Below are 14,220 nucleotides of genomic sequence, written 5' to 3'. Positions count from 1 at the left end.
TTCATAGGAGCACCCATGCGTATAGTCAACACTTTGGCCCAGAGGATCGATCGATCAGCCAGCCGATCAGCCAGTGGACAGTCAGATTAAACAAGGGGCATAACCTAAAATGTGTGATAACCAAATGCTAAAACGTTCTGTAATTTTGTGGAAGGTTCCGACATACTCCGTTATATCATTTTAAGATGGAGAACTTGACCTTTATTACAACATAAGGTGACAAACAGGTTGCATAAACAAATGTACAACTTCAGTGGTATTTAGGGGTTATAGTCAACAGACAGAATAAACACATTCAGATGGCAACCAAATTCAAAACATAACCTGTTTTAGCAACACATTTCAAATGTATGGCATACTGGTGCTTAGCCCATACTGTAGGTACAACGCTTCAACTACACACAATATTTTAATATCGACGTAGTGTGACTTGACATAGATGAAACAAGTGCTCAAAACAATGCATAAAAAGAGTTGTTTCACAAATAAAGCTTTGCAAACATTAAGGCACTGAGAACTCTCAATACTTAGAATATATATATATAATAGCAAAATGACAGACGAGGGGCAATAGATTTGGTTAACCACAACATGTGGTCTGCAATAATCAGCTCAAGACGCAGAGACAATGATTGTGTCAAATGCCAGTATTGAGAACACTTGCAAACACTGAACTATTACATTACACCTCAATTGCCAAACAATGCTCCTATGGTTACCAACCACTTTCATCCTTGAAACAAAATGACACTTTGGTAGAGGTTTGGCTTATGTAGTTAACTTGCCATAAATCAGCTCCAATAATTCCCATGCACCACTGTACCTGAATGATCTCTAGCGCAGTGTGTGTTGCGTGAACAACACACTGCGCTTGGCCCAGTTTGACCTAGCAGCTTCCAGTCAGTGTTCTAAACTAATGCTGTAATCAGTATCAAGTATGAACCTGTGTGAAGCAGAGACTGTTGATTTTCTACTTAACCACCTTCAGTTGGTGTTCTGTCAATTAGAAATGTATATTCCAAAATATTCTCATTACATTGTACAGTTAAATAGGTCTCAAAGTCACTCTTTTAGCACATAACAAATGTAAACAAAGCAAATTCTAACAATTTATGATAATACTTTTTATCCCTTTTAAATACACCCGTGGAGTGCCAACTTTCCTAAAAACCCGTATATAAACGTGAGTTTTATCTTTTTGTTTTTTTCGTTTATTTCCATGCGGGAGGGGCTAGAGCAGCTCTGGGATCACCCTAGGCGATTCTGAGAAGGAAGGGCCAGATGGATCACCATGTCAAAAACATGGCTCCCTATCCGCTTCCGGTCTATTTCCTTCTCTAAAACGCCTATAACTCCGAAGCCTTTTTTCGCTGGGGAAAACAACATTTGCATCCGCGATCGATCGCTCCGCCATTCTTACTCGCGTGAGAGATGTTATCGTTCCAGCCGTTAGCCAGGATCATCGGGTAAAATGGAGGCATGCTTTTTTTTCCATGGATTGCTCGTCATGGAGTCTACAGCTTTAAACAGCACAATGGAGCTTAACGGTGAGATTCCCGGCACCGAACGTATTCTGTTATTATAAAATTCTGGCACCCAATGTGTTAATAAAGATGTGTCTAATAGTTTTTCCAGTGTTTATGCCCTTTTAGATCATGCGTCTAAATTGTGTCATTATTGCAACTGTGCGATTTCTATTTTGCCTGTGACTCACAACTGTCAAGCTTCAAACATTTAGTATTATTTTTTTCCCCAGGAAATTATTGACGTATCGAGATTGAATGAGTCCCCTAAAAACCAGGGGAGCAGAACGCGGTGGGGACTCTAGTAACCAAACAATGAGACAATTAAATTATACATTTCTAATCAACGTTGTCAGATTAGTGAAGATATCTCACTAATATTTGGAGTTACTGTACATCATGGCATAACTACAGTTACAACCCAAACCGCTACCAAAGTATAATTTGGCTTTAACATTCAATATCAACATGAAATGGTCCAACTTGAATTCAAAAATATATAGTGCAATTACAACCGCAGCAAGAAGAGTGCTTAAATGCTTTAGGGTTGGATATGTTTACACCACGAGGCGCCCATTATTCGCCCCAAGGTGGAGTCTTACTCTTCGGTATTGAAAAACCGACATATCGAAGCTCAGTGCTAAAAACCTCTAGAAGCTGAACCTCTGGCTGTTTGAGTGGCCAACTTTATCCAGATTGGGGTTGCAGGCAAACTGGATCATAGGAGGAGGTCCACACAGGAGGATGAGGGTGTCGTCGCTGGGTGGAGGCAGGTGGTCCCTCACCATCTCTTCACTGATAAAGCCTTCGCTGTATTCCCAGTCTGAAATAGACGGGGTGGGGTTTGAGCAGACACAAACGTCAAACAAAGTAAAATGCAACAGGGTAGTTTTACTGGTCCACAGAAAGGTCACAAGTTTGATTCCTGCTCTGTAAAGCGACTGAGTACCTAGAAGAGCGCTATAGAAATCGTATGTATTATCATCATTATTATTCCCTCAACAGTCATTGAAGCTGCATAATCTCTAGCGGCTGCTGATGTATTCGTCTATTCTGGATTAGAGCAGCATTGGATTAAAAATATATTCCCAATTTTACACATTTCTTTCAAGATTTATTTGAAAATGGCAGATCTACAAGCTTACAACACATCGCCGGAACTGCAGATTAGTTATTTTCAAATAGCTACTGCATATAGGGTAAAAGTGGTCAAACTAATTTTTATGTTATTAAATCATTTAGCTGGGGACCCCCTGGAACACCTTCAAAGAACTACTGGTCCACAGTAGCTTTTCTTACCCTCAGGTGCTTTGTCCACAGTGAACCACAGTTTAAAGCGGTCAGGGTTGACGGCGGCAATCTCTTCCAACTCTGGTCGAAGCAAGATGTCTTTCTCAGTCTGTAAGTGTACAAGTAGGGTGGGGCAGTTGTGGTATTTTTAGTAACTCGCCCGAGGGTGGCCTCTATTTACTATCAGAAAGCAAATGGCAGACGATGACACACAATCATTCTTAGTTGTGAACTTATTGTTGAGAAGTTTTCCTGTATGTTATTGTGCTTCTAATTGTCAATGTCTCTGCACTAGTGCCACCAAGGCAATTTTTGCCAGTATATTTTAATGGAATTTGCCAAAAGGCCTGGTCACACCAGAAATTGTCATGTGAAATTTCACAACATTGTCATTGTACGATTGGTAGCAGGAATGAACTATTAAATCAAGTTAATTATCTACTCCTGTCTCACGACTTACTGAGTTTAAATGTATATACATAGGTATTAGAGATGCGCGGATCGCGGTTTTAGCCGCGGTTGCCGCAGTTAACCGCAGTTTGGGTGGATTTGGGTCAATCAAATATAATGATTAATTAATATTGGATAAACCGCGGGTGAAATAATGCGGGAATTAAATTAATGATATCAATCTATAGACCTACAATAGCTTTTAAAAAGCACTAAATTTCACTGTGTGCGTTTGTAGTATTTTAATATTACGTCATTTTACACCAGGCACAAAATAGCCGCTCACTACATGTTGCTTTGCAGCCGGCCAGTGTTGCCAGGTTGCGACAACTTGAGAGAGAAATAAGCAGCCAGGTCTATGAAAACAAGCCCACAACAAGTGCCAAACAAAAGTCGCTTATAAAAAGCTTATAAAAAGCCGACATGGCAACAAAGTGGTTGAAAGCGAAAGTAACTCAATGAACTGAATGAAGACGTGCGCTTGTAGTTACCATGGTTGTGGATTGTATACAGTCACTGCATCGCGACAGTGGTGAGTGACATTGTTTATAAGAAAACTAACGTCAGGAAAATAACAATTATTTGGTGCGGTTGGTGCGGATCTATAAATAGGATGATATAATTACCGCGGGTGGATGGCGGATGGATAATGAACTTGTTAACGCGGATTTGGGTGACAAAAAAACCCATCCGCGCATCTCTAATAGGTATATTCTGGCAGAGCAGAATTATATGTGACAGCCTCTACTACTACTTCTGCTCCCCCACCCCCTGGGATCGCATGAATATATCTGCATGTCAAAGTCCACCAAATGTTGACCTCTACACAAATATATGTGGTCATTGGAACCGATTCCTTTCAAATGAATTTAATTGTGAAATATCTCTGTCATGCATGCTGGTGAAATTCACCTGGTTGGCAAAGAGGAGGTGACACACTGTGGTGTCCTGAGGATCCTTCACCACAGCTGTGATGAGCTGCAGCATGGGAGTGATCCCTGAATCAAAAGGCAGACACCACAACATTAAACAATGTTCTAACAAAGTGTTGAATAAATGATGCAACATCATCACTTCATATAATTTGAGAAACGATTGTGAAATGATGCTTTGCTTTTGAAATATCAAGCAACAACAGAGACTATCATTCTCGGGAGTGAAGAAACTATTTTTTGTAAAATCACAAATGGTTCGGCTGTGGATGGCTACGTGTTTGTGGAAAAGGAGCTTTTCTGAATGAGGCCTTTACCTGTTCCTCCAGCAATCATGCCCACTTGTGTGGCTTTCTTTATCACAGCTGGGGATATCCTCTTATCCTTCTTCTTATCCTCTTGGATAGCAAATGTACCTATTGGGAGACAGCCGCAATACGTAAGATATTAAGTCCTAGAATCGCTGATATTCCTTTCCATGAGCACGTACATCATCACAAATTACCGGGTGCAATTACTAAAAAAAAAAAAAAGTCTCAAACATTGATACATTTTAAATCTTAGATGTGTCAAAATAGGTTTAGCTTTTCTATTGACTAGGTATTAAAGTTGTTAGTTAGGCTTAAATTAGGTATGTTTTTTTATTTATAGGCAGTTTTATGTCGTTTTTTCTCTATTTGTCATGTCATATTTGTCACTATTTGTGTGTGGGACCATGGATGGAAATGAGCTTCTAGCTAAATCCGGGATATTTACATGAAATCATGTGCATGGATTGAAATGTTCATTAACGTGCACTGTCCCGGAAATAAATAAAGTCAAGTGAGTTATGTACGTGCTCATTGAAGAAGTTTACACGTGTTTAGTGTCGCTATGAATGTCGTCTCGTCGTGTACAGAGAACGGGGTCAGTGAGAATCTCGTGGAAAAGAGGAGATATTTGACTAAATATGCACTTTTTCCAGAACTCAAGGGATCCGATACTAATTAGCAAGAGCTGACCTCCAGTTGTAGCTATTAATTATAGGGTAAGTACGACAAATTAGAATTCCACGGAGGAGAATCCCCCCAAGAAAGTGCAATGAGTGTTCTGTGGCTGACTGTAAATGTATGTAATGTATGGAATATCAGCCATTCTAAAGTTGGTAAATGAGTTGACTCACTAGACATCGTTAAGTTACTTATGAAAGCTATACTGTACATGGCACACAGTCACACCTCTCACCTTTGCCCTGGTAGACCAGCAGGCCACTGGGCCCTCTGAAATCGATCGTGTCATTGAGTTTGAGGCTCTCCAAATACTGACTCATCTTGCCACCTTCTGGATACTTGGGATTGACATCCTTGAAGTAAATCTGAGAATTGGATACAAATGGGAAAATTTGATTTAGAGAAATGTATGGATATTATTCCTAGCACAAATAGAAAAAAAGAAAGAATAAAGTTGCTCTGAAGTCGCTCTACCTTCACCACCAGGTCCACGTAGCCTTTGTCATCGTCACTGGACACAGGTGTGTATGGCCGAACGACCAGCTTTCCGTCGATTTTGGCAGACAGGTAGATGTGCTGACCTGGAAGTAACAACACAGACGAAAGGATTAATGTCAAGTGTTCCACAACTTATTTACCAGTAGGACGATGATTAACAAGGAGTACTGCCTGATGAAGATTTGTGAAGAATACAAGTTATCAGCCATGGACAACAGGGCACGAGGGGCCTCTAGAGCAGTGGTTCTCAAACTTTTTCATGTCAAGGACCCCCAAATTGACACTTATTAGCCCGCGGACCCCCATTTGAAAAGATATGCCAAGGACCCCCATAAGAGAAGATTTTTTACGGCTCTAGCAGTGATTTTCAACCATTTTACTTTCAAGGACCCCCAGTTTGACATGCATTAGGCTACGGACCCCCATTTAATGGCATTTCTATCTCTGGGACCCCAGTTTATATTGTAAAATCCATGTTAATTTAACTCTGAGAGTGTACAAAATGGAACTAACGGGTCCATTTGGTTCCATTTGTACACTCTCAGAGTTACAGACCCATAAGGGTCAATTTGGTTCCCATCTATCTATCTATCATTTAGCTGGGGACCCCCTGGAACTCCCTCAAGGACCCCTGGGGGTCCATTTGGTTCCATTTGTACACTCTCAGAGTTACAGACCCATAAGGGTCAATTTGGTTCCCATCTATCTATCTATCATTTAGCTGGGGACCCCCTGGAACTCCCTCAAGGACCCCTGGGGGTCCCCGGACCCCACTTTGAGAACCAATGCTCTAGAACATGTCCTGGCCAGCTATTAAAGTACCTTTACTTTAAATCTTGGAAATCAATATTCAAGTCTCCCAGTGAATCGGAAATACTAACCGATGGGGAGTCCAAGGACGTGCTCCGGAGACGGCAGAGCAAAACGAAACTTCCTCGTGTCATGGCTGACAATCTGTAAAAGCAGCAAGCAAATCGGAAAAACCAAGGCGTTAAATCATTCACCAAATGTGTGCCAACATACATGTAAACATTTATTGTTCTCTACAGGAAAGCAACGTTACTAAAACTGCAATCCCAGAAGTTTGTTCATCAGTAAGCGCACCGACTAACAAGGAGTACTGCCTGAAGAGCAAAATCTCCCCTGAAGATTAGAAGCGGGGGGGGGGGTTCCGTTCCGTCTTGGAAGAGCAGCAGTAATGTGTTCTCTCATTAGGAAGATGCAGGTTCTTATCCTGGGACAGGACACCCTGTCCCAGGATAGGATGCAGCAATAATATCATCTTACACAGGTGTATACATGCAGATATATATTCACCTGTTTGTCTATCATCCGTAGTGCAACCTTTATGTTTGGGTCCTCTAATGTGAGGGCTGGCTGTCTCTTGCCGAAGAGCAGTCTAAATATCAGGTCGTAGATGCCTTCAAAGCCACTCCGGATCAGCTGTATTGATGAGGATAAAAAATAAACATACGTTAGTTAGGACTTAAGAATGTTAGTTGTACAACTGTATGTTGCTTGCCGAAAATAGCCGATCTACAAAGCTTGCAACAACTAACATTTCGTAAGCCCCGTAGCATAATTGCCTAAGAGGGGTTCACACAGAGACCCCCTAAGTCAGGGGTCTTCAACGTTTTCAGGCCAAGGACCCCTTGGCTGAGAGCCAGACAAAGCAGTGACCCCCATTATATATTGTATAAAATATTTATTTTTTCATAGATTTCATCGGCAGCTTCATAGACTTGTTTCACAGCACTATCATGTTAATGTGTATTTCCAGACATTTAACCATGCACGTAAACAATACTTAGTAAACCTGACCTTTCACTCTGTACTTAGTCTGCTCTTTTTTCCCCCTATACCAAACCACTTTGCCAAAAATAGCAGATCTACAAGCACACAACGCCTCGGCGTTGTGTGCTTGTAGATCTGCTATTTTTGGCTAAAGTTCTCCTCAGAATAGGGATGCTTGTTTGAAGACTTCAAGTGGTTAATGTAAAAATCACAGAAAGATTTGGCGGTAGTAACCTGTAGTAACTTTGAGGACCCTTAGGGGTCCCGGACCCACTGTTGAAGTCCTCTGGCCTAAGTCATATTTTTAAGGTTTTTTTCATGGGGGCAAAAAAAAAAAAAAACTTTCTGCCTAAGTCATCTAGGGCTAGGCAATCATGAGAAAAAAAAACTAATATAGCCTAATTCATGTTTATCTGCCTTTATTTTTATCTGCCTGCCCTAACTCTATTCTCCTAAAACACTGCGGATTCATCCTGCCTTATTGACAATGTTCTGCAGCCTATCAGAATGCTTGTTATTACATTCAAAAATCTAAAAGTTACAAGTCAAAAAGTTGACTTTAAAGCACATTCTGCCTAAGTGATTTTGGAATGTAACACGCATTCTGATTGGCTGAGGACATATAAGCAATAAGGCACAATGAAGCAGCTGTGTTAGGAGAGTATAGAGTTAGGCAGAAACGTCAATTTGACCCAAAAGGTACATATAGGCAATTATGCTACGAGGCTAACGATGTGTGAGCTTGTAGAACGCATATGTTGATGAGTGACACCGTCATACGACGAAGTGTAAACCTGTCTTTAAGATCACACACACATTAAGCTGCCTCTAAAAAGCCTTAAAAAAGGTCCTTTTAGGGCGTCGTCGCTCCCATGAATCGTTCCTCAAATCCCTCTGCTTTGCCCAGGAGAAATGAGTCATCATACATAAGTAGCATAGCTTTCTGGCCACAGTGTGTGTGTGTGTGTGTGTGTGTGTGTGTGTGTGTGTGTGTGTGTGTGTGTGTGTGTGTGTGTGTGGACGACATGCTAACCATGGCCATGTTATCATTAGCATTAGGCTAGCTGACTGCGAAGCAGCAGAACAAGGGCAGAATTCTTGCGTAATTTGCGTTTTAACATTAATGACGATTGTTTGTATATCCTTATACTTACACCAATGATGTAAGACAGCATCTTCGTTTCGTTTCAGAACTAAAACAAGCAAATTGCTTTATGTTTTACTTTTACGCGAACTACTGTTGTGTTGTACACGGAGGGAGCTGTCAGAATGTGACCGTTTAACTGGTAAACTCAACTTAACTGCCCTCTAGTGTTGCCAGATTTTGTGAGAGAAACAAGCAACCATGTCTATGGAAAAAGCCCCAAAGAAGCGACTATTAGGCCACATGAGCACTTCAAAGTTCAAACCTACATTGGCTATTTGAAAATAGGCGATCTCAACGCGTCGCACCGCGACACAGTGTGAGCTTGTAGATCTGCTGTTTTCTAAATAATCTTGGGAAAGAAATTGAAAAACAAATCTGGTACACGGCCCGGGTCCTATGGCACAAAATATTCTCAGTCCACATACAATTACATATCAATATGGGGGTCCTTGAGATGACTACAACTAAACAACAACACTTTAGAAACAAGCCCAAATAACCGCAACCCGCAAATACCTTTTTTTTTTCCTTCAGAAAAACAAGCCCAAAGTTGCTTATAATAAGTGGACATGGCAACACTACTTCCGCGTTTTACGTCTCCACTGTCCTTCACAATAAAAGACATATCTCGTTCCATCACAATATAAGATGTCTCGGAAATCCCCAGAATGTGCTGCAAAGTTGCAGTGGTTGTTTAACCACTTTGAACCTGACGTCCCTGTTTTGGCCATGTCATAGAACATTTTTAAAAAATGAGAGGGGTATCGGTATCGGGTATGGTATGGTAATTAGTTTGAAAAATAAATACATGTAGCCTAGTATGTTTACAGAGTAATAAGAAATAAAATTAAAATAAAAACAGGAATTTTGTGCCTTGAGATTTTGCCAAGTTTGAAAACCCACTGGGTTCTACCATCTCATCTCACTACCTGATTGATTGATTGATTGATTGATTGATTGATTGATTGATTGATTGATTGATTGATTGATTGATTGATTGATTGATTGATTGATTGAATTCTTTATTAACAGTTTGTAATAAACTAAAAATACAGTACGATTATACAATGATACTAAAACATGTCTATCCAGTGAGCTCTTCCACATCTGCTGTTACTATTGAGTGCCTGCGCAAGAGCTTCAGTACACACGGTTTGCCAGAGATTCTGGTTTCAGATAATGCCACTAGCTTTGTTAGTGCAGAGTTTAAAGAGTTTATGACCAAAATTGGCATCTCACATGTGACCTCAGCACCCTATCATGCTTCCACTAAATGGTCTGGCAGAACGGGCCGTACAAATCTTCAAACGCCTGATGAACATGAGTACAGAGGGAAGCCTGGAAACTATAGAGTGGCTAGAGTTTTGTTCAGTTACAGAGTGACACCGCAGACCACAACAGGCCTGCCACCGGCTGAAATGTTGTTGGGGCGCAAGCTGCGCTGCACTCCTGATTTGATCCATCCGGATATTGCACGCAAGGTCATTAACAGACAGGAGAAACAGAAACATGACCATGACAAAAGAGCAAAAGAAAGAGGATTTAAAGTAGGGGATTCAGTACTGGTCAGAAATTTCAGTCATGGACAGAAATGGGTCCCAGGATTCATAGAGACAGTTACGGGCCCGGTGTCATATACAGTGATGCTGGGGGATGGAAGAGTGGTCCGGAGACATGTGGACCAGGTCTGTTCCAGACAGGAGGCACCGGACAAGTGCATGGAAAAAGTGTTAGTGGACACATGTGAGCCTGCTCTGCTAGGAAGCGGGGCGCTAAGTGAACAGGTCATGGAGACTGTTAGGCCCAGTGGCGAGGAAGAAGGGACTGTCACTGGACTGGAAGGGACTGCCTCTGGGCCATTAGAGACTGAGGCGCTCGTGGTCTCACAGTCTGAGCAGGTGGACACAGGGGCGGGCCTGAGACGGTCACAGAGACAAATAAACTTGCCAAGTCGGCTGAAGGGTTTTGCTTTGACCTAAGGGTCTGAGGGTTTGGGTTTTTCTGTATAAAAAAAAAAAAAAAGAATGTATTGTGCATGAATGTACTGTTTGTTGAATGCAGGTTGAGTCAGGCCAGTGAGGCAGTACGGGCACTTTGTATATTGTTTTTTTGTGTCATTATTTGAATGGTTTCCTTTTGCAGGTTTTGAAGTCTCAGGGTGTTCAACTTCTTAAAGAGGTGGTGCCATGGTTTTGCACTTTTCTGTTTTTCATGTGTCTATGAGGTTGATAGAACTTCATTAAGCCCCCTGGTGGTGTTTTTATGGTGTTTTATGTCTTCTCTGACTACTTTGAGTTTCTTCCTGGAGGCTGAAACCTTGAGGGTCAAACGTGCACAACCAGCGCTTTAGTGACATAGTAAAAATATACCCTCCCCCTCATTATCATAACACAACAGGTGTGGGCATGAGGAGGAGGAGGAGGGACTAGGACAGGTGGGTGGTGCTAAGGTGGAGGAGGTGCTAAGGTGAGAACCAGGTATACTTAATGAAATGGAGGCGTGTCCACATAAAAACATAGTTTTAACAATTTCTGTATACTTTTTTGAAAAAAATCTTCCTCCTAGTATAACCATAATACCTGATGATCATGTTTTAGGGGGGGAAAAATCACTGAAAATCACGGCACCCCGTCTTTAAAGCACTAATAGAAACATGTGTAATGTGTGGAGGAGCCATAGGGCAGAGGATAGTTATGGACACCTCTGTGGGCTTTGGCACAGAAAGCCACACAGCGACCAGGGCCACAGGTTCGATTCCCATCTCTGCAAGCAAGGCCACAGGTTCAAGTCCAGCCTAGCACCGGCACCGAAGCCAATACTCATGGATGTACTCAGTACAGTGGGGGCGTTGTTTCCACACAGTAAAAGTGGGGGTTATGGCAAAATAAACAACACCCGCTTGAACTTTTATGTAACCAAAAGGTAACGATGACAATCAGGTGAGGTCACTTCCAGAACGGCACTTCCTCCCACCTCACTGTTTGATGTCTGTGCCAGTGGTGGAAAAAGTACTCACATTTCTTACTTGGCTAAAAGTATTAATACTACATTGTGGAAATACTCCGTTACAAGTAAAAGTCCGGAATTAAAAATGTACTTGAGTAAAAGTACAAAAGTATTGGTATAAAAATGTACTTAAGTACCCAAAACATTTTTGAAAATAGCCTATGTATAAAATAGGGTTTTAAAATATAATCATTTATATCTGCAAAGTAACTAGTAGCTAAAGTTTTCAAATAATTGTAATGGAGTAAAAGTACAATATTTTTCTCTGAGATGTAGTGGAGTAGAAGTGAAAGTATAGACAATTGGAAATACTCCAGTAAAGTAAAAAAAATATCTCAAAATTGTACTTAAGTACAGTACTTGAGTAAATGTTCTTAGTTACTTACTTAGTAGCCTCGGAAACCCATGCTTTTTTTTTTGTTACTTAGTAACAAAAAACAGTGACTTGTCATGGACAGAGTGGAAAACTGCTGTTTGGACGCCATCTAGTGGCCATCAGCAGACACTACATGTGTCTGGAGATTATTATGGATCTATAAATCAGTGATTCTCACACTTTTTCATGTCAAGGTCAAGGACCCCCACATTAATAATGTATGCATTTGGCCACGGACCCCCATCTGAAAATATGTTGTTCCAGGGACCCCCAGAAGAGAAGATTTATGTGAAGAAATTCAACATTATTCAAACTTTTCCAAATATTTTCGAGATTTTTCAAAACATTCAAAACGAAGTGACGTGCTGTGAGCTTGTAGATCTGATCTTTTTGAAAAGCCAACGTATAATATGTGGAGCTTTCTGACTCCACACATAACAGGTAGATGATCATTGGTTCTCAAAGTGGGGTCCGGGGACCCCCAGGGCAGGGTCCTTGAGAGAGTTCCAGGAGGTCCCCAGCTAAATGATGGATAGTTAGGAACCAAATGGATCCTTATAGACCATATTCACACGGCGGCCATGTTTCTATGAAGTCAATGAAAGTAGCCACCCCGGGTGGCGGCACTTTCAATGTTAAATTCCAATATGGCCGCCGTGTGAATATGGTCTATTAGTCTGTAACTCTGAGAGTGTACAGTACAAATAGAACCAAATGGACCCTTATGGGTCTGTAACTCTGAGAGTGTACACATGGAACCAAATGGACCCTAACGGGTCCATTTGGTTTCATTTGTACACTCTCAGAGAGTTAAATTAACATTGATTGGGATCCCAGATATAGAAATGCCATTAAATGGGGGTCCGTAGCCTCTAATGCATGTCAAACTGGGTCCTTGAAATTAAAATGGTTGAGAATCACTGCTAGAATCTTCTCTTATGGGGGTCCGCGGGGGCTAATAAGTGTCAATTTGGGGGTCCCTGACATGAAAAAGTTTGAGAACCACAGGTGTAGATGGTTTAGTGTTGATGACTTGAAAGCAGTCTGGGGATCTATTCACTCTGCAGGTTGAACATCCGGTCAGAAAACGGAAACGGAAATGGTGCGTCCATGTAAGGTGAACGTGTTCAACACACCGGATTCAGTAGGCGGGGCTTTGGACCGGATGTGAATACGGGTTTAAATAGGACGCAGGCGCACGCCGCTCGTTTGCTTTGAATTGTTTGGTGTGCACCACGCCGCTCTGTAGAAGGTAAATTGATGTTTGATTTATATCAATATGACACGTTTTTTATCCACCAATATTTACACTATTATTATTTAAGCTTCCAAGGTGTTCTAGGACTGTGAATTATTAAGACACCCAAATAGACAAATATGTGAAAAAATATTGTGTTTTATAACCGAGGGAGAAAATGCATCAAACTAGTCATTTGTATCGAGTCTGACTTGAAATGAAATGTCTAAATCGATAAAATGCATCTATTATTAATCCAAGGCTATCATCAAACAAACATATTTGTTCCAAATGATCACAACTAAATTGTCACCTAAAGTTTAAACCTTAAACCACACTCGTACGTTAATGTGCGTTTATAATCTATTTAAGTTTTGGATCAAGACGGTCAGGGATTGTGTTGATGGTGATTGAGTCTGATGTTTGTTGGTAGTTTTAAACTGCTCATAAATCCCCATAAATGAACCCAATCCAACACATAAAGTGTTTAAACCCAAAGACACGGATGTAACTCGTCCATACGGGTCTGTTGTGTTCCGTAATACAGAGCATCGCAGTTCCCGCCCACTTCCTGGTTTTTCCTGGTGCCGGAAGGAAAAACTCAATGCATTTTTCCCATTGACATTTCCAAAAATATTTATATCAATTAATTTAAGCCTAGAAGCCATCCAGGGTCCTGGTGAATCATGACCATAAAACGTTTTTTTCTGTGATTTTTTTTTAAATTATTTTATATTTAATTATATGATATACTATATTTAATAAATACCCTTTGTTTTGCCGTTTTCAAAAAAAAATAATCACAGAATCAAACGTTTTATGGTCATGATTCACCAGGACCCTGGATGGCTTGATTCTAGGCTTAAATTAATTGATATAAATATTTTTGGAAATGTCAATGGGAAAAATGCATTGAGTATTTTGCGGTGGAACCCGGAAGGGGCGGGAACTGCGATGCTCTATTACGTAAAGTTGAAT

The 14,220-nt window shown here is 40.9% G+C and overlaps 1 protein-coding gene across 1 annotated transcript; it reads right to left on the bottom strand.

Moving 5' to 3' along the window:
- Window positions 1-178: 178 nt before the first annotated feature.
- Window positions 179-8,772, bottom strand: cyb5r3 (cytochrome b5 reductase 3). Its single transcript, XM_080421758.1, has 9 exons — window positions 8,631-8,772; window positions 7,000-7,125; window positions 6,564-6,636; window positions 5,659-5,765; window positions 5,420-5,549; window positions 4,513-4,611; window positions 4,176-4,261; window positions 2,823-2,922; window positions 179-2,346 (listed from the first exon to the last, which is right to left on the bottom strand). Exons 1-9 carry the CDS (start codon window positions 8,649-8,651, stop codon window positions 2,174-2,176), a joined length of 915 nt encoding a protein of 304 aa, XP_080277884.1. The 5' UTR covers window positions 8,652-8,772; the 3' UTR covers window positions 179-2,173.
- Between the last annotated feature and the right edge of the window lie 5,448 nt (window positions 8,773-14,220).

This window comes from Gymnoscopelus braueri (genome assembly GCF_963280865.1).
Source record: "Gymnoscopelus braueri genome assembly, chromosome: 23".
NCBI lineage: Eukaryota > Metazoa > Chordata > Actinopteri > Myctophiformes > Myctophidae > Gymnoscopelus > Gymnoscopelus braueri.
This window is presented reverse-complemented; position numbering and strand designations above follow the sequence as displayed.